The sequence below is a fragment of the Eptatretus burgeri genome, chromosome 5, assembly GCF_056783735.1.
Source record: "Eptatretus burgeri isolate ZD-2024b chromosome 5, Ebu_testis_v1, whole genome shotgun sequence".
NCBI classification, from domain to species: domain Eukaryota; kingdom Metazoa; phylum Chordata; class Myxini; order Myxiniformes; family Myxinidae; genus Eptatretus; species Eptatretus burgeri.
This window is the reverse complement of record NC_140965.1, coordinates 53,893,270-53,913,322: the sequence shown is the minus strand read 5'-3', so window position 1 is coordinate 53,913,322 and position 20,053 is coordinate 53,893,270. Positions and strand designations below refer to the sequence as shown.

The window sequence follows — 20,053 nt, the reverse complement described above, 5'->3', positions numbered from 1 at the left end:
GTCTACAAACTTTTTTTCACCCACCTTCATTTTCATGGAGGGACTGCTTTTGTGCGTCAAGATTTCTTTATTTTGCTAAAGGTAATTTCATATTCTAAATGAGAACGGCACTCGATAGAGCACATACCAGTTTGAACAGTATACGTGTTGTATCCCACTGATAAGCCACATCTGCATCCGGACCTGAACCAAAATCTAATCGGCTTGCTCTTGTCACCTACCCAAATCATCCACCTCATTTTGAAAAATCCTGCCATATTTCGTTTTTGGTCATCTCCCATTGGTGAAGAATCATTTTAAAATTCTCGTATTTGGAAAAAAATCCAATCAATTAGACCTCATTACACACCCAACCTGTCAGCAACTTTTGTCCGAATGCCTCCATAAGTTTTTGAGATGTCCTACTCACAGACAGACAGACAGACAAACAGCATTAAAACATAACTTCTGTCCACCTTCAGTGGCACAGGTATTCATTTTTGCTCGGGTTTAAAACGGTTTTATTGTTTGACAACGTTTCTGTTACAGGTGGATAGGCAAAAGGAATTTTTGCATTGTTAGGAAACAACCTGTCTGGTTGGAAAGGTTCTTACGAGATGGCAAGGTTCATTGGTGAGCCACAATCAACATTTTCAAACCACTAAAGAGTCTTAGTGTATGTAAGGGAGATATAACCATTTCACATATAATTTTAATATTTCTATTGTTCAGATATATTTAATGGAGCATGTCTTAAATTTTCATGCACTCAATTCATGTTCATGAAAAATCATACCAGAACATTTGCTTCTTGCCATAAACAATGAAAGATTGCATGAGTGCTTTCAGTAAAGGAGATGCATCCATCGCTCATCACCGTCCAAAAGCCTGCCCAATTGGGCTCAGGTCACAAAAGCACTTTCTTGACCTTAGTCAGTGCAAACGGCTGCCATTGTGGTTTCATTTTATGGATTAAATCAATGACAAAGCCTGGTATTGGCTTTAAGGTTAGGGTGGCAGGCTTGGGATCTTAGGGTCCTGAGTTCAAGCCCCATCACCGCTGAATTAACACCAGGTGGGGTTGACTCAGCTTGTCATCCTTCTAAGGTCGCAAAATGAATACCAGTGAACTAGTAATTAGGGGCATTGCATCAGTGGTGCCCCCCATACTCGGAAGCAGTGGCGATGCACCTTTGATCATAGCCAGTTGGAAGCATGAAATCATGCCACCACAATAAGTGGAACTATTAGAAATTAAAAAAAAATTCAAGAAAAACATCAATTGCAGAAAATTATTGGTGGAACTATCGATTTTTTAATGGGTTGGCCTGTTTAATGTTAATCTGAATTAATGGTTCATGATGCTTAAATCCCAGGTTCAAATCCCATAAACTATGTGGATTTGTTCCTTCTCTACAAATATCCTTGCAATTCATGTTAAAATGCATTGACGTCTCCCGTTTTTATGGTTCCGAATGATTTATGTACAACTTCATAAATAAATAAATAAATAAATAAATGTACATATGTAAAACAATGAGCTGCAGCACAACTGGTGGTTGAAGACATGAGCAGATAGCTAGGAATTATAGTCGACTAAATACAAGTAAACAATTTCAACAATAATGGAAAAAGGAAATGAGGAGGTAAAAGTAACCAAATTGCCATGGACAACATAAGTTACTGTTTAATTCAAGATTCATCAACATACAATCGAGATCAATATTACAATATAATAATTTAATATTCATACAAGAGGGCAGGAATATAATAATATGAGCACTGCAGTCGTGAGCTTGGCTCAAAGTCATCTTCTTCCGGATTTGATATCTGGCAGAGGCAGACACTACGACAAAACTACTGTTTAAGTTTTGGTATTGTACCAGCAGAGGTTCTGCTCCACAGAGCATGATATACTTCAGATGGGATGTGAAGCAGACAGGATGTATCTGTACTACTTAAATAAAAGAGCTCATACCATACAACATTAAAGTATGCCTTGGGCTGATGGTACAGATATAAAACTTCGTTAAATGGTGTGTCATTATTTTTCAATATACAATCAAAAAGGGTTTGCATTCCAGGATGGTCCAGAGGTCTTGTCGCCCACCAATAGCAAACACCATTCTATCGTGTTTTCTTACTGGTAGGAGACTAATGGACGTGAGTGAGCACATTGTGGAACAGCGTACGGTTATCACGTGGGCTCATGAGAGGACGTGCACAAATTGAACGAGAACGGCACTCGGTGGAGAGCATACCTCCGACAGACTGAACAGTTTACGTTTTGTAGCCAACTGTTCAGATCCGGCCTAACCAAAATCTAACCAGCTTGTTCTTGTCCTATATCCAACTTATTCTCCAACAGACTCGACGTCAAAACAAATCTAATCAGGGGGCATTAGGGTAATGGCGGGGGGGGGGCACGAACTGCCGTTCGACAACTCAATCTATGATGTAAATGCTTGATAATAAGAGTTTGCCGTCAACAACCAACACACCAACCCAGTTCCAATTTAAAAACATGCTGCAAAGTGTCTGTCTCTCTCTCGTCTCTCACACATACACACGCGCACACACACACACACACACACACACACACACACACACACACACACACACACACACACACACACACACACACACACACACACACACACACACACACACACACACACACACACACACACAGCAAAGTTTGGTACCAAAGGCTTGGCCTGCGGGTGGGTGTGGGGGGGAAGCACAATAACTCATTTTGGGGGGAGGGCATGGTCTGCAAATGCCCCCCCCCCCATGACGCCGACCCCGTTCTCCAAGTTTCATCCAAATCCACCCATAACTGTTTGAGACATCATACTAGATCATTTTTTGGCCTCTCTTAATGGTGAAGAATCACTTTTTAAAAATTGGTAAACGGATTCAGATCTTCAGCAAAATCGAATCAGTTCGTCCTTGACACACACTGGAACTCTCCACCAAGTTTTATCCGAATCAGTCCATAAACTTTTTGAGATATCCTGCTCACAGACAGACAAACAGACAGGAGTGAATACATAATGATGGTTCTTTTGTTTGTATGTGCCTTCCTGTCAGTAAGTGTTTTGTCACGTCTCTTATCAGTTATACAGTTCATGAGTGCGATTTATATTGTTATTAGCCACCACTCACCAAGTGAAAACCGGGTTTAAACAATCGGTCTCGTATGTACGGACATGTCTGCATTTTGTTAAGAGTGTACATTGAAAACCATTCAACAGAGGAAATCGAAACTTTCCCACATATTACATAATTATTTGATATTGTGAATATTGAGTGAACATCAAAAATTGTCAAAGTGTAATTTGTACACATTCAGTCAGGTCAGGTATGGGAGCATGTGCCAGAACAGCACATCGCTGTGTCCACTTTCTGCCGGTACTCCAGGGGCCTCCGTCTGGCCATCCCCCAGGCAGATGCCAGGCCCATCCCCATCTCCTTGAGATGATGGTCAACCTGTTGCAACCATGAGGCACGTGGTCGACCCACTGGCCTCCTCCACTCATGAGACTCCCTCGCTGAGAGAATCTGGTGAGCAGGATCAGAGTCAGGAAAACGAGCCACATGTCCATACAGCCGCAACTGACGCTCACGGACTATGCAGGTAACAAATCTCATCCGAGTCTCTCTCAGCAACCGCTCGTTGGACACAAAATCCGACCAGCGATAGCCAAGGATTCTCCGAAGAGACCTGGTACCAAAGGAATTAAGTCTCCGTCTCAGATTCTTGGTCAGAGTCCAAGTCTCGCACCCATAGAGCAAGACTGGAAGTACCAAGGACCTGAAGACTCGGACTTTCGTCCTCCCGCACAGGTACCGGCAGCGCCACACCCCATGATCCAGTGAATCCATGACTCCCCAGGCCCGACCCAGACGTCTATTGACCTCTGACTCGCAGCCAGCAGAGACATGAATATCACTGCCAAGGTAAGTGAATCTCTCCACGACCTCAACATCCTCACCACAAACAGATACAGACAGGACAGCAGCATCCAAGATGTCACCGAAAGCCTGGATCTTAGTTTTGACCCAAGAAACCCGTAAACCCAACGGCTCCGACTCCTCATTCAGCACCTCGAGGGCCCCCAAGAGGATGTCTAAAGTCTCCGTAAAGATGACTGCATCATCTGCAAAGTCAAGGTCCGAGATCTTGATATTCCCAAATGACGCACCGCAACTTGATCTCTCCGACATCCTCCCTAGTATCCAGTCCATACAAGTGCTGAAAAGTGTGGGGGCAAGTACACATCCCTGACGAACTCCAGTAACAACTGGAAATAAGTCAGAGATGGTACCACCACACTTCACAGCACTCTCAGTACCAGAGTAGAGTTCAGACATCAGATCGATCAGTTTTGGTGGCACCCCACGAAGACCAAGAATCCTCCAGAGGACATCCCGATTCACTGAATCGAACGCTTTACAGAGATCAACATAGGCTGCAAGCAGCCCCTGCCGAAACTCTCGTCTGCGTTCGGTGAGGACACAAAGTGCAAGGATACGGCCAATCGTTGACCTCTTTGGTTTAAAGCCTGACTGCTCTGGACGCTGGTGCTCAAGCAGATGGTGGCGAACCCTATCGAGAATTATCCGAGCAAAGACCTTGCCCGGCACTGAGAGCAGCGTCACCCCTCGGTAGTTGTTGCAGTCTTGGCGATCACCCTTCCCTTTCCAGAGAGGGACAACAAGGCCCCTCTTCCAGTCAGTTGGGATGATGCCTGTGTTCCAGGCAGAGCACAAAACTGCAAGCAACGACACGAGTGCAGCATTTCCACCAGCCTTGAGAAGTTCGGCATGGATGCCACAGATCCCTGGAGCTTTGCCCCGTTTCAACTGGTTCACCGCAGCCCGTGTTTCCACAAGCGTAGGTGGACCACAGTTGATTCGAGGGTCAGCAACAGGGATTGTAACACCCTTGACGTCCAACTCGACAGTTGGGGGATCAGCCTGGTACAACTGCTCAAAGTAACCGGCCCAGCGGGCCTTCACTTCAGACTCCTCTGTCAAGAGCCTACCACTCTCTGCTCGAACTGTAGTGCTCCGAGGGATGGGCTTGGATGAACGTAATGCGCGAATTCCCCTGTAAGCGGGACGAGAATCACCTGTCCACAGGTGATGCTCTACCCCTCACAGATTCCTCGCACATAGGCCTCCTTGTCCACCCTCAGTGCACGTACAGTTTTACGCCTCAGCTCCCTGAACAGCTCAGCTCTGCCATTCAGCCTGGCCCTGCGACTCTGGTCAATGGTATCCAGTGTCCCTTGAGAGACAAAATTCCTCTTTGCCCTGCGGTGAGCTCCAAGGCATCCACCGGCAACATCAAGGACGGTGGTCTTGAAGGCGCTCCACAACTCTTCAGGACCCCCCAAAGCACCCAGACCCCCCAAGTGTCCACTCAGCCTGTTCGCAAACTCCTCAGCTACTCTCTCATCCCTGAGCTTGGCAACATCCAGCCTCGGCTGGGATGGTACCATTCTCCAGGATTTAAGGTGCAGCTTTTGAGTTGCTACAACAAGCCTGTGGTCAGTATTGAGGAACTGAGCACTCTGGTAGACCCTCCAGTTCTGGATCATCCTCCAACGACCGTCAATGAGGACATGGTCAATCTCCTTTGCCACACCGCCAGCGTTGGAATACCAAGTCCAGCGATGAGCTTGTGGGCGCTGAAACCATGAACCAGCCACCCTAAGTCCATGACTTCTTGCAAAGTCAAGGAACTTAGTGCCATTCTGGTTCATAGTTCCTGACCCATGGGGACCAACACACACCTCATAACCGTCCCTATCAGTTCCAGTCGATGCATTGAAATCCCCCAAGACTAGAAGTGTATCTCGTCTGGGGCACTGATCAACCATAGACTCGAGCGTGGCGTAGAATGTATCCTTCACGGTGAGATCCCTCGCCTCAGTCGGAGCATAAACAGAGACCAGGGAAATGACACCTAAGGAGTGACGAATCCTTAATCTCATAATACGCTCGTTGACCGGTGTTACCTCGATTATCATTGGGGTCAGCTTATTGGACACAGCTACAGCAACTCCTTGGGTATGGTAACCATCAGAGCGACCAGACCAATAGTAGGTGTAACCACCCACCATTATCTCGCCGCAATCCGGTCTCCGAACCTCAGAGAGAGCTGCAATCCCGATGTCCAAACGCTTGAGCTCAGATGATAACAGAGACAGGTGATCATCCTCTCTTTGGGATAGGACATTCCAGGCACCCACCCGAAGGGACCACCTCAGGTTAACCCAAGGAGACCGCCGTCTGGTGAACGTCTGGTGGACGTCTGGTGGACGTCTGGTGGACACATTCACCTCAAAATATGCTGATTCGCTTAACACACTTCACCCCGATAGGGTGCGGCCATCACTCCTGCATACATTTAAGTCATTACCACGATTGTGATTATGTAAATTGTTCCCACAGTAGTAAATTTTATGAGGGAGGGTGTCACTGTCCATGGCAATGGCATGCCGGGGAAATCACTCCGAGTGGCTTGGAGGGAGACACAAAATAAAGTTGCCCCGGGTGTTTCATCATCACAAACAATCATTAAATGAAACAAAAAAAAAATTGAAGGAATAATTACGAACCCCCATTAGGTCCAGGCCCCAGGGTAGTTACCCCACCTGCCTCCCCCCTCTGGGCAATCCTGCTCACACCAAGTCCCTCAAGACTGCTCGTGGTAAACATTCTATGAATCCCATGTAGTTACAATATGGATTATATAAACATACACATACATACAATGTCTCAATAAAACGTATATAGACTTTAATATTTCAGAAAAAAAATAATTAAATAGCAGAGAAAGAGAGAGGTTAAGTGTTACTAATATCTCACAGATGGTGTGAGCATGTGATTGAATGATTCCACGTCACCAGTCAGCTGTTACCAATCAGGCAGTGCAGAATGACATCATCATATAATTTTTGATATATAAAGTCTGTTTCCATTTTATTGATATATATATATATATATATATATATATGATAAATTTGAATAGGGTTGAAAAAATATGCATGGGGGTGGGGAGAGACGTACGAATCACACTGTACGATAAGCATATACCTTTCCACATGGACACAAAGGAAGAGGGACAAATTAAAATAAAAACGAGACAATGTCATGGAGTTTGAGCAAAAGTTGTGGATTTATGGAACAAGCCGAGGGAAGTGGGGAGGCTGATGAAGGTGTTCTTTTTGCTTTTGTACTTAATTATAATGCCTGTATGAACAAACAAACAAACTATCGTCGTTATGTCAGGACGGGTTTTCAAATGAATATTTCAGAAAATTGTAATCAAGATGAATGCATCATCCAAACCAAAGCGTGCCAAAAAAGCTTGACCCAGCTTGTTGGTGTGGTTTGATGTGTCATTTCTGCTTTGTATGCGCAGCAAACAGTGTTTGCATTGTGAAATGTGCCAAGCAGGTAGAGCCGGAATACATTGGATTTGTGAAAAAAATAATTGGCTGCACCCAATCCAGCAGAGAAACATATGCTTTGTGAAAACTGAAACCAAGAAAATAAACAGAAAATTCCCTTCAAATGAAAAATAAACAAACAAAATAAAGAAAATACTGGAGGGGGGGGGGATCGAAGATATTGGTTTATGGGGAATTTTTTGTTGATAGAGTGTTTAATGCAGGAAGAGGGAGAGGGATGGTTGCGGAGGAGATGTTTAATGGGATTATGTCATCGCTTAAAGCAAGTCCTTTTTTAAATCCTAGAGTTAGTTCACAGCGGTAAGTGGTCCATTGAATAGAGGCTTGGTTATAAGGAAACATCAACACCACATTAATCTAATCCATAAACCTCTCGACTCAATTTCTCTGAGGTTGTGGGGCAGGGGTGAGAGGGATGGAGTGTGGTATAGTGGGAGAAAACATCAGAGCAGACACAGGACATCACCAGTGATGTGATACACATGCATGGACATGCATCGAGTTTGAAAATAATTGAAATTAAAAAAACCTTTGGTTATTATTTTCTTTTCTTTTGGAGAATTGGAACAAACTGCACATTCACATCTTGAAAAAACCCTCTCACAAACATAAAAATCACTGCACATGTGTACAATCACCCATCGACACAAAACTACCTTCCAGTCCTGCCAATGTCCATGTACCCCTCTGTGCCTCATGCTTCTAGCTACCTAATTACAGTTTCAACTTGTGTTATGTTTCTGCTGCCACTACCTTTTCAGAGAGACCATTCATTGCAATAACTGCTGTTGAGAGAAACATTTAATGAAGGTAGCAAGATGTGTGTGCAGAAGGTGCTACAGACAGAAATGTTTTGGGTTACCCTCATACAGCTTAATATGTAGTCAATAACAATGTAAGATGACAATGGGTTGGCTCATTAATGTTACCATCTAAACCCCTGGCTCCTCATGCTGGGAACCCAGTTTCAAATGCCATTTTCCATAAGTCTATCTCCAATGTCCTTGTAATTCATTTTTAAAAAGTACACCGATGTCTATTTGGACAATTGATGAGTCTTAGATCACAAAAAGTAAGTAAAAATATAAAGGTGGGAATACAGTGAGGCAGGTGGTGCATATGGATTATGTGGCAGTGTGCCAGGCGTATTGAACAAAATAGTGGTGGTGTATTTGTAGATAGTACCTCTGCGTTGCCAAACGATAAGGGATGAAGGCTGTGGATTAAGTAGATGACAATACCCATCAATTAGGCTGGCCATGCCCTCAGCACTGGCTGCACAGGGAGTAGTAATGGCCAGGAGCTAGGCAAAAGCAGAATCATGCAAGCCCATTTGTCATTAATCATCCGGTAGGGTTACGCATCCATGTTTAGCAACATATTTGGACAAATTTCAAGTAGTACAACTTAGGGATCCAGGGAAGGTGAAACCATCCCAGTCTAACAGCATCCTCTCAATAGGTTTCAAAGTTTCAAGCTTCTTTAGGAGGTGAGGGCACAGCTTCGGAGCATCTAATTGAAATGCCAAAATATCAACGTTTAACTTGTAACTGTCAGAAGAAAACATTCTAATGAGGAGGTAACTTACCTCACATGTGCCAGCTATTTTGAGCTGTAAATTTCCCTTTTGCTCAGGGCTGTCTGTGCGGATACACAGAATGGACTGCACCTGGCTGAAGTCTGCCAGATGTGTAGGCTGTGTGAAGCCACAGCCCAAAAATGTACACAAGGAAAAATAAATAGTGGTAGGGAGGGTTACCCAAAGTGGGGAGGGTGGGGGAGAAAGATTAAAAATACAGATTAGGATATTGTAAGGAAATAAATCAAGTACTCAAGGCAAAAGGGTTAACAGGGCAGATATAGAAGTCACAATTGAATGAGGTGGTAAAGATGCAATGCATAATTGAACGCGTCCTCCCATCATAAGCCGCGTCCTCCCATAATAAGCCGATATATGTTTTCAAGGTGACATTAAATTCTCATTGCTTTGGGAAACACGTACTGCCTCCAATTCTTGTCTACATTTTAAACTCATTGCATCTTGATCGATAAAATTTAACGTCACATCATCTCAATATCACTCACTGGTCAATCGAAAGATCGTCAGCTTCACTTTTTAAAAGTCAAAACAAATTTCTTTGGTTGATTTGTTTGGTGTTCTCATCTGAACACTTTAGGCTTACTTCATGAATATGATACTTAACAAGCTCCACCGGGAGCCTCCTATCAGAGAAAAAAAAAAGAAAAGATGAAACAAAAATATATTTTGAACAAAGCAAGTACTTCCACCTGAATCAACTTCCAGCAAAAGCAGATCCAGGAGAACATTAGTATTACATTATAGTGACATGGGAGGGGGGAGGAGGAGTGCTGCATTGCTGACCATACTACCCTAAAATAAGGGACGTTAAGCTGGCAGAAAACACCAACTTACTCTTGTTTTGTCATCAGCTAACCACAGGTATTTAAGAGTGAGCTATGAAATGCAGACTGGCATCACATTTATGCAAGAACAGGTGGGAAGGGCAGATATCAGGCAGATCCTTTAACATCATTCGTGAGCCAGCTGGGTTGAAAAAAAAAAATAGACAACCAATAGCAACAGGGTAATTCTCCTGAGTGCTGGTTCCAGAATGTTAGAATCCAAATTGTTAATACGAAAACATCTTACATGCATCCACAAATTAATGCAGGTGGCTAAAACAGCCGGCTTAAATTCGGTATTAAGGGGGAACTCCATCATTCAGTGCCTGGCTTGGTGATGTAAATATTCTAAGTAGTTAAACTTAAAACTAAGACCTTTAGGGGTTTTCAAGCACAAGTAAGACTGATAAATACCAACATGATGGAATTTTCATGGGAATGTCACTACATGGATGCAATAACGCAAGAAGAAAAGAAAAAAAAAGCCAAGAAGAAACAGTCATTGGATCTCATTCAGTAATAAATTACCTCCTGTACAGGCTTTTCCACCTGGTGCTGAGTACAATCAAGATGCCTTAAAGCAATCCCAAACACTTTCCATGCTCCGTCACACCCCTATTTCCTCATGACCCTTTTCCACAAGCATGACGGTATTGTGAGCAAAGAGAAAGTGAAGTCATTGGAGCATTACATTGTTCGGGCAAAAAGCATCTCCTCATTGTTACAGTGATAAAACTCTCGATTTATATTATGAAACTTTATTTATGAAATTGAGAATACAAAATAAGTAGTGGTTAAAGAGTTCAGTAGTGTATTATACAGAGCATAACAATGGCTGTGAACACCAATTTATTTACTTTTCTCTTCAATTAAATACAGGGTCCAGCACAAGTCCAACATCGATTCTTAATGTCGATCTTATATAAAAATTATCTTCCTTATAGTAACATTAATGGGACAGGAGCAAGGCAATACAGCAGCTAAGCTTTGCAAGTTTGATCATGGTTGCTGTTTTCATAAATTAGCTAATTAAGCCTCAATAAGATGCACCGATGAAAAAAAAATAAAACCCTCATCGATGCAGATCGCAGAGATCCTGACTGTGCTATCATGGTGACTTGTACAATTAAAATTCCATTCTACTGAAGATCTCTCACCCCAGGTTTATGAGAAGCAATGTTTGCAATCTTGCAACATCACACACAGCAAAGAGCTCAGACTTTACAAAGAGCATTAAATGAGAGCATATCTTACAGTTATTAGTGAATTTTACTGGGCTTGGCAAGATGGCTTAAAGGAATCTGCACTCGCCTTGGAGCAGTCTAGTCTGGGTTTGATTCTTGGCCAGACTATGAATTGTCAGATTAGTGCTTCACAGAGTGAGGCATCAACGTGTGTGCCATCCCTCAGAGGGAGATTAAGCCGGAAGACCCATCTGCCAGTACTGGTGGTTGGTGGGCATTAATAATCCCGCAGCATCCTTTGTAAAGGGTAGCAAGTTATCACTGTGAAAAAAAAATCCAAATTCTTGTCTCAACTGCAGATAGCAAGTGATCTGATCTTCTTGGATATCCCTTGAGATCAGGTTACACTGCTTGCTATATATGAGAATGTTTTTTTGTCTGGTTCAGTGCAGCTACTACATTATAAAAAAATATTCACGTTCACAGGCTGTTTGTGTGTCACATGTGAACAGGCATCTTTGGCAACTACCCAGGTCGAAAAACCAGTTAAAACCAGTACACATTTTCAACTGGTCTCTATTGGTTCTAATTGGTCTTTAACTGGTCTCTATTGGTTTCAACTGGTACCAGTTAAATTCAGTCAGAATTCCAATTTCCCAGTTGAAAAAACCAGTAGCTCATATTTGTACCAGTTAAAGTCTTACTGGTTCCAGTTGATACCAGTTGCAATGTACTGGTCCCAGTTGATACCAGTTGCAATGTACTGGTCTCCCAGTTGATACCAGTTACAATGTACTGGTCCCAGTTGATACCAGTTAGTTAAATACAATTGTATTTCAACTGGTAATATATCACTCTATTCCAATTTCCATATTAAAACCAGTAAGAAACCAACTGGCTTTACTGGTACTGGTTGACCAGTAAGCGACTGGTCTTTACTGGTTTTTTGACCTGGGTAAGGGAAACCATGATGATGATATTTTACTACATTTACCTGAGAGGTTCTATCTGTTCGGTAGCATATTCCTTCCTCAGGTCCAATAGCTAGCTCCACAGAAATGCTCCATCCATACTGCAAACACACACACACACAAAAACATACAATGTTTGAACAATATATTTTTAACAAACAGCAATTCCTTGGACGTAAGGTACCTTGATTGTAATTAAGCAATCCAGGAACACAAGTGTCAAGAGCTTCAACTTCAACAGCTTTTTAAAAAGAATTAATTTCATGGAATGCTTTTTTATAATACTCCAAACACTCACTCCCTACTGGAGCATTCAGGCAGGTGTGTGTGTGGGCGCATGCGCGCACGCACGCACCATTACACAAAGTCGAGTTAAATTTATATTCAAAGTCCTTTGCAACTTTATTATACATTTTCAAACTCGCTTAGTCCATGATGCATTTGACTCGGTTGGCCATGTTATTATCCTTGTTATTGTTAATATTATTATTATTACTAGTACGGGCCCATAGGTGCGTGCCCGTAGGTGCGTGCCCGTAGGTGAGTGCCCGTAGGTGAGTGCCAGTATGTGCAGCCTCTCTCTCTCTCAAACCTCGAAAAGGCACATCCGCGGGTCCCCAGCAATATTCCTGGCAAGTTTCAATCGTGCAAACGAAATAAAAATAAATAAATAAACATTGTGATGTCATTCGTGATGTCATAGCACCATGTCCTGTCATTGGTAGACAGATAAATGGCTGAAACTTGGGAACCGCTCGTCCGATTAAGTTCAAACCTTGAAAAGCACATCTGCGGGGCCCCGGCAATATTCCTGGCAAGTTTCAATCAGATCGGACCGTCGATCATGCAAAAAAAAAAAGAATAAATAAATAAACATTAATTGTGATGTCATTCGTGACATCATAGCACCATGTCTTGTCATTGGTCGACAGATAAATTGCCGTAACTTGGGAACCGCTCGTCCGATCGATATCAAACCTCGAAAAGGCACATCCACGGGTCCCCGGCAATATTCAATGAGATCGGACCGGCGGTCGTCGAGAAATGGCAGTTGCAGACAGACAGACAAACAGACAGACACACACACACACAGATTGCTGGAATTATAGATAGATGCTATCATTATTGCCAAAGTTCCATTTTGAACCGAAAAATGTCCTCCAAAGGTGAAATGCTCGATACCTTGCTTCTTCTTCACATGACTTACGGATGGCAGCGTGTTATTGTTATTATGCCATTATCATTGGATAGAATTGACAAATTAATTTGTGGTTATAATTTTTTTTTTTACTTCCGGTCGGTGTGCAGACCATCGACACTTAGCGTATAAATCACCCATGTGTCGGTATACATGTACAGTATATGTCCAATTTTCTCCAAATTCCCCTCAGACAAGTATTAAACAATGCTAGTGACCATTAGGAATGGGGTTATGCATCGAATAAAGGTCACAATTGGGCCGTAGTGGTGTCTGGGGCAATATCACGCGTCACACTTGAAGCAATGCCCAGGAGAAATCACATATGAAGCCTAGTATAAGGTATAAACAATCCATATATAATCTGATGGACAGAAAGCTCGTACAGACAATGGGAAAGATCATTCATGCAGACTCATTTAACCACCATGATGAGCTAAAGACATGGTGGCCTAGCTAGTCGAGGTGGCTTGGGTCTGTTAGCCTATGGGGGACGTGATAAGCACAGAATGCCTCAATAACATCGGGTTTCCTCCAAATTTCTTTCAGCCTTCTGTTGAACAACAGTACTGACTGTTTAAAAATGTAATCATACATTGGACAGAATTGGCTATAGTTTGTGGTTAGAACTTTTTTTACTTCCAGCAGGTCTGGCACATGAAACGCCATGATAAGCCATCTATACACCTTCACACACCGTTTGTCCAAGGTGGAAAATCCCTGTGGGATGGAGGCATATCAAGATGCTACAACCTTCATTGTGAGACCCTTAGTCCCTCTGGCAAGTTTGGTTGAGATTGGATAAGTAACGACCAAGTGCATCATGGTCAGACAGGCAGAGATACCCAATTGCATATTTTAGTATGATTACAATTATTTGAGAAGAAAACACAAGACTTGTATTCATATTGTTATGGATTTCAGAATCCGGTCTGATGAATACATCCACACATCCAGGTCCTCAGACAGTTATTTTCTTAAATGCATGTTCAGATTAGCCCCATCCCCCATGTCTAATGGGATTTTAAATATGATGCGTTGAGAATGGTAAACAATAGATCCCCTCTCTTATGCGAAGCTTTTTTTCTTTACGACAGACACGTTTACACACATTTTTCACGAGCTCTGAAGTCCGCCCTCATTTTTCCTCAGCAACAATCTTTCGTGAGCTCCGACACCCGCCTTTTTTGAGAGCGCACGGGTCATCATGGTAACCGTGCCCCAGTGGGGTGGGGTGAGCTTGGGGTGGACGGCACCCCGTGGAGACGGCCCGGGGATATAAAAACGAGCGAGTACGTTATCTGAGAAGAGCCGTTCTGAGATATAAAAAGTGAGGAAAAAGTGAAAGAGGGGCGTTCTGAGAGGAGAGAGACATTCTGAGGTGAAAAAGTCTGGGGAGAAAAAGTGAGGAGAGGAAACGCGAAAGGAGAGAGGAAAAAGCAAAGGGCGAGAGAAGCGACCAAGAAGTGAGTGTCTAACCAGCGCCGAAGAGACAATTCACCCTTCCAGAGCTTCGGCAAGCGAGCGTGTGGTGCGCGTGTGGGTGTGAGCAGCGCCTCCAACAAGTGAGGCACGGGTCGATCACCAACAACACCAGGGTCTAAACCCACGACAGAGGATCTCAGTGCCCTCCAGATGTCGACTGGTGTTCAAGGCTGCCCCGCGAGAGGGTGCACGGCAAAGCTGGGTGCTGGGGACGGACGTGACACGCACACACACATTTTCAGGACGTTTTTGCTTCACGGACGACTTTCTGGTGAGCGAGACGATTCTCCCCCTCCCCTCCCCCTGAATGATCTGCTGGGTACCATTGTCTGTGTTTAGCTGTAAGTCAAACCCTGACAAGCATCTGCTCTTTGTCTCTTTCCTGGCATTTTGATTGATTTTGCTTTGAAATTCATTCTTTATTTACCTCAGAAAATAAAAGCTTCTTTTTATTTATTTATTTTATTATTAATGAATTATTTGTCGATTTCCAACCTGTCCATGTTTGTCCTTTCCTTCTATTGGTCTAGCATTGTCCGAACCGAGATAGACTGGGAGGTAATTACCATAGATTTGACTAAAAATCGTCGGCCGCCCTAATTAAAATCTAATCAGATAATATTGGTGCTTTGCCGAGGGCACGCTCCCCACTCAGGTAACCATGTGACCTCTAGTTAAACTGAATAATTAGACGGTGGACACTGGAACTCGTGGTTAACTGGGTGGCGTTCATTGATTTAAAACAACCCACCGTACCACAACGTTAATTGTGAGCGAAGGCCCCAGGTCAGGCTCTACCGAGGACAACCGGGGATTAATCCCCCTTCGTAACAAGCTGGTGTCCCCCGTAACAAGAATAATGAAGTACCCATGACCGCAACAATATATTAGAGCTTGCAAATACATAAACAGCTCTTTAATCTTTATCCATTCAAAGGCATCGTGGGAGATTATGGAATCCTCCTGGAACACGGACAGTACATCTTCCATTGTCGCCAGTGTCATGTGCAGTACATCTTCTGTTGTCACCGGTGTCATCGTTGACAGCATATGTCACCATGCTTCTCAGTTTATTCAAAACCTATGTGCAGGTTGCTTTCTTTAAAGTTTTAACTTTAGCTCAATGCCAGAAAAATTTCATTTGACTGCAAATCCCCCAGGTTGCTGGGATTTACACGTTAACTCATTGCAGTTCTTTAAATGCCATTCTCGGCTCTCATGCTATCAGGCATACATACTTACACCAAGTGCACATTTGTAGATCTCTTGGTCGAATCGAGTGATCTGGGAGAAAAGCTGGAGTAAACGAACGATACTGCGCTCCCACGAGAGTCCAGCAAATTGACGGAATGTTTGTTGGATGAGTCGACGCAGTTGCTTGGGCTGTAGAAGAACAATGTATATTGCACCGTTTAATTTCTAAACATAAGAAAATATAATGAAGTAGTAAACCAATTTGGTTCTCTGTTTTCACTGTCTCTTTCATGGGGCCTTGCTACATTGTACAGATTCAGGATAAGCAGTGTTGGTCAAGTTTTGATCTGTTTTGGGGTTTTATTATGCATGAAAAAAATAATGCAGAAATTAACCATCAACATATATGTATACAAAATTGCAGAATTCTTAAAACTCCTCCACACTCCCCATAATCCTTTCCACTATCTCCTTTCATTATTAATTCCCTTTTCTGTCCATGACTCACCAACTCTCCATACACTCTCTTTCTCCTTTCTACCCCATCCTTTTCCTCAACGTTAACTCACATCTCACCTCATCCACCATCCACAATAATTGCATGTGTAATATATACATGGCATCTTGTTGTACAAAAGCTACAAGACCGTTAGGTGTTCAGAAATTCCAGGAAATGTGCTCAAAGTTTAATGAATAAATCAAATGAAAACACTGAACAAAGAGTCAGATAGGCTCAACAGGTGAACACCCTTTTTGTCGGAGTTAAGCCCGAGGTCAAAACATCCAAGAATAAGGTTCTCAGAATGAAACAAAGCAGGTCAAACAGACTTTGCTTCACAAATGTTCTTTCTTTAAATAAGCTGTACAAGCAACAAAATGTTAGAAGCAGATGGTCCGATTGTCTCCTCGACTGTAACACTCAGCAATAAGGAGCATATATGCACATGGGTATGCAGAGTATTTGCAGTGTGGTATACTTTGAAAGTGGCAGATGGTAAGTGACAGTCTGGCCATCCGTGATTTAAAAAAAAAAAATCCTCGCAGATTATCCGATACAAACTCATGCCTGTGCTCTTAACCTCACGGGAACAACAAGGCGGTTATCAAATGATTGCATTGTTTAAAACTAGAAGATGAAATTTCCTGTCAGACAAACAAAATAAACAAGCATCATATGAACAAAAACATGCTTATTAAGTATGTAAATGTATCAGAAGTGAGATTTCTGGTTTCCAAATAATTAATTTGGATTGTAACATTTCAGTCAAAAATATGACTCGTCACTTTTCTGACATTTTGGTGGGGGAGCGAGGAAGGGGGAGAGTGAGGCCTCGCCACATGTCGCCATACACTCCAGGAGGGGGAAGGAGTGAGGAGGGTGGTAAGAGAGGGGTAGTGGGGAGGGCGCAGGGTGTTCTGGGCATGCGTTTGATAGGGGGACTTGCGGGAAAGCAAGGTTCCCTTATGCTGTCATTAGTACAGGATTGAAAGAAATTGGGTACGTTGATACAGCACATTCAAACGAGTCAAACTAAATAATGCCTGGACAACACCTAGAGACACCTGTGGAGGGTAGAGGGGCTTTGGGAGGAAGTAAGTATGAGGGAAGGGGAAGGGAAGGAAGAGCATTTTGTATCAATCATCAAAAAAGCCGCACCAGTGTTTGTGCCTTCATTTAATTTCCACATGTAAGATAAGCTCTAGAATCTCTAAACTTGAGATGAATTGTAGAATTGATCTGAGCAGCAGTTCCAACTGCTAAAGAAAGAAAGAAAAAAAGCTTTCATTTGTCTAATTCATACATTCTTTGACACCCCCTCTTCTCCTCGACCTCCACCAAGTTGTATGGTGGTGGAGGAGGTTTAGGAGGAGGATAGCATGAGGGGATGGGAAGAGAAGGCAGCACGAAGGAAGGGAAGGGAAGGCAGCTTAGAGGGGAGTGTGAGGGTAAGCAGTGTACCAAGGCGTTACCCGGGCTCTAAAATGTGCCCAAACAGCAATGTTTTCTTTTTATCCACAGTGTTCGATATAAAACTGCGTGGGAGCATTTAAAAATTAAAACCCATGCTATCTACCTGCATGTATGCTAGCCCGAGCCGCCTCCCCATACGTGCTCCTCCAACATCCTCATGGTCCATGCTAAATGTGCACGCGCACTGGCGATATACTCATCCTTTCACTCGCACACATGTATGGATGTCCCCACACCCACACATCCTGCATGGTTTCAATACTGCAGCACATCCGCTCCCCACATGACTTTGGTGCAGCTGCACATTTACTCCCCACGTGCAGGCATGCAGAAGCACATTGTTTGCGAGACGGCCGCATAACCTTCTCCACAACTCCACGCAATATGGACCCAGGTGCAAGTTCGAGTTCAAGTTCAGATCATGCACCTATGAAACCCACGCGCTGCACACATGTAACCAAGCATGCAGGCATGCACACACCCAACAGAGAGTCATTTATACCCATTTGTACCACGTCCGTGTGTGCTACCTCGGTACCTCTTCGTTTTCAGCAACTGCAGACTATTAATATATTGCGGCAACTATTGGTCTATTTATATTAATATTTTGCCATGAAAGTAGATCGCACAAAACAGTGTAAAGCAAAAGATAAAAAGTACCTCTTTACTTACAGAAACTGCTAACTATTAATATATTGCAGCAACTATTAGGATATTTATATTAATATTTTGCCATGAAAGTAGATCGCACAAAACGGTGTAAAGCAAAAAATAAAAAGTACCTCTTTACTTACAGAAAATGCTAACTATTAATATATTGCAGCAACTATTAGGATATTTATATTAATATTTTGTCATGAAAGTAGATTGCACAAAGATGGTAAGCAAACTGCATATGTAATTAACAAAAATAAAATAAAATAAAATAAAATTTTAAAAAAGGACCCCTTGGAATGTATATATCTTCATCACTTACAAAAGCAGGTTATAGAGCACGACATTGTGCTCAAAGAAGTTGCACTTTCTGCACATTCCTTAATCTTTTCTTCACTCAATATAATTGCTGAACAGCAGTAAAAGTTAAGCTTAATGCTTTGCTTAAATAAATACACTTGGTTATAAAAAAAACAAAATGGCTAAATTATTGAAATGTTCAGATTTCACTCGAGATTTCATCACTTATTTCATCCATCAGACCCGATTTTCAAATCAGATGCAATATTCTGATTGTAAACTTTAATTAGTCCTTGAGAGTAGATCGCGTTTCCAACTCAAGGCATGTTTGAATAGGCCGAACAAAATAGCGAATTAGAACCCCAGCATGCTGACGGAGGATGGCGCCTTGATAAAGGATAATTAAATAAGGCTGTTAATTATCTTCAAAAGGGGTGTTTTAATTAAACCTAAACACACAATTTTCACTCCTGCACTTCCTTATGAGTTCCCTTAGTATGCCTGACAAGTTTCAGGCTGCTAGGTTTTATGGTTTTGGAGTTATGGAGGAGACACACTGACATTTAGTATAGACTAGCAGATACCTGTCAACGACAGGTATGGGGGACAGGACGGATCACAATCCTCGGTTACGGGAGTTTCTTTGGATGTTTTGCGCCACATTCAACAGCTCAGTTCATATTGGTGGCGTGTCTGGGTGCCCATGGTAGTGTTTGAGACTGGTCACTTTAGATTGTTGGCCTTGACATATAGTGCCGGATGAGTAACACGAATGATTTGACATATTCATCATTTCTATATTACCTCCATCAACAGATTAACAACATGGCAGGATAAAAGTCAAAAATGCTGAGTTGAACAAACGTCCTGAACTCATGAGACTTGGTTAAGTAAAGCACGTCGTCTGGGATCCGGCCGTCGGTTTGCCGCCAATCACTGCTGATTGTGATGTCATCGATTCCCTCTTTGAAAATTCTATCTATATTCGATTTTTTGAATCCGCTATCACCTGCGCAAATACATAGAACACATAATGTGAAGATTTTGGAAGTATGAACAGAATATGTTCGGAGAAAAGTGTGTTAGAAGTTCCAGGCTTACGCCCATTATATTATGATGAGAAAAATAATGCAGAAACCAAATACTCAACACATGTATACAAAATGGAAGAATTTACTTATATCTCCTCTTCCCTGAAAACTACT

At 42.6% G+C, this 20,053-nt stretch overlaps 1 protein-coding gene across 14 annotated transcripts in view; it reads right to left on the bottom strand.

The window, feature by feature from the left end:
• Positions 1–20,053, bottom strand: part of LOC147026448 (focal adhesion kinase 1-like) — a 168,193-nt gene that overhangs the window by 124,244 nt on the left and 23,896 nt on the right. For all 14 annotated transcript variants that reach the window (XR_015058348.1, XR_015058349.1, XR_015058351.1 and 11 more), the window contains 4 exons: positions 15,971–16,111; positions 12,069–12,146; positions 9,055–9,162; positions 8,652–8,769 (listed from right to left, as the gene is read on the bottom strand). Coding sequence is in view for 8 of the 14 variants with exons in the window: in XM_085881878.1 (XP_085738004.1) it covers positions 8,652–8,769; positions 9,055–9,162; positions 12,069–12,146; positions 15,971–16,111 (445 nt within the window). In the remaining 6 variants the exon portion in view is untranslated. The remainder of the gene's footprint in view (positions 1–8,651; positions 8,770–9,054; positions 9,163–12,068; positions 12,147–15,970; positions 16,112–20,053) is intronic.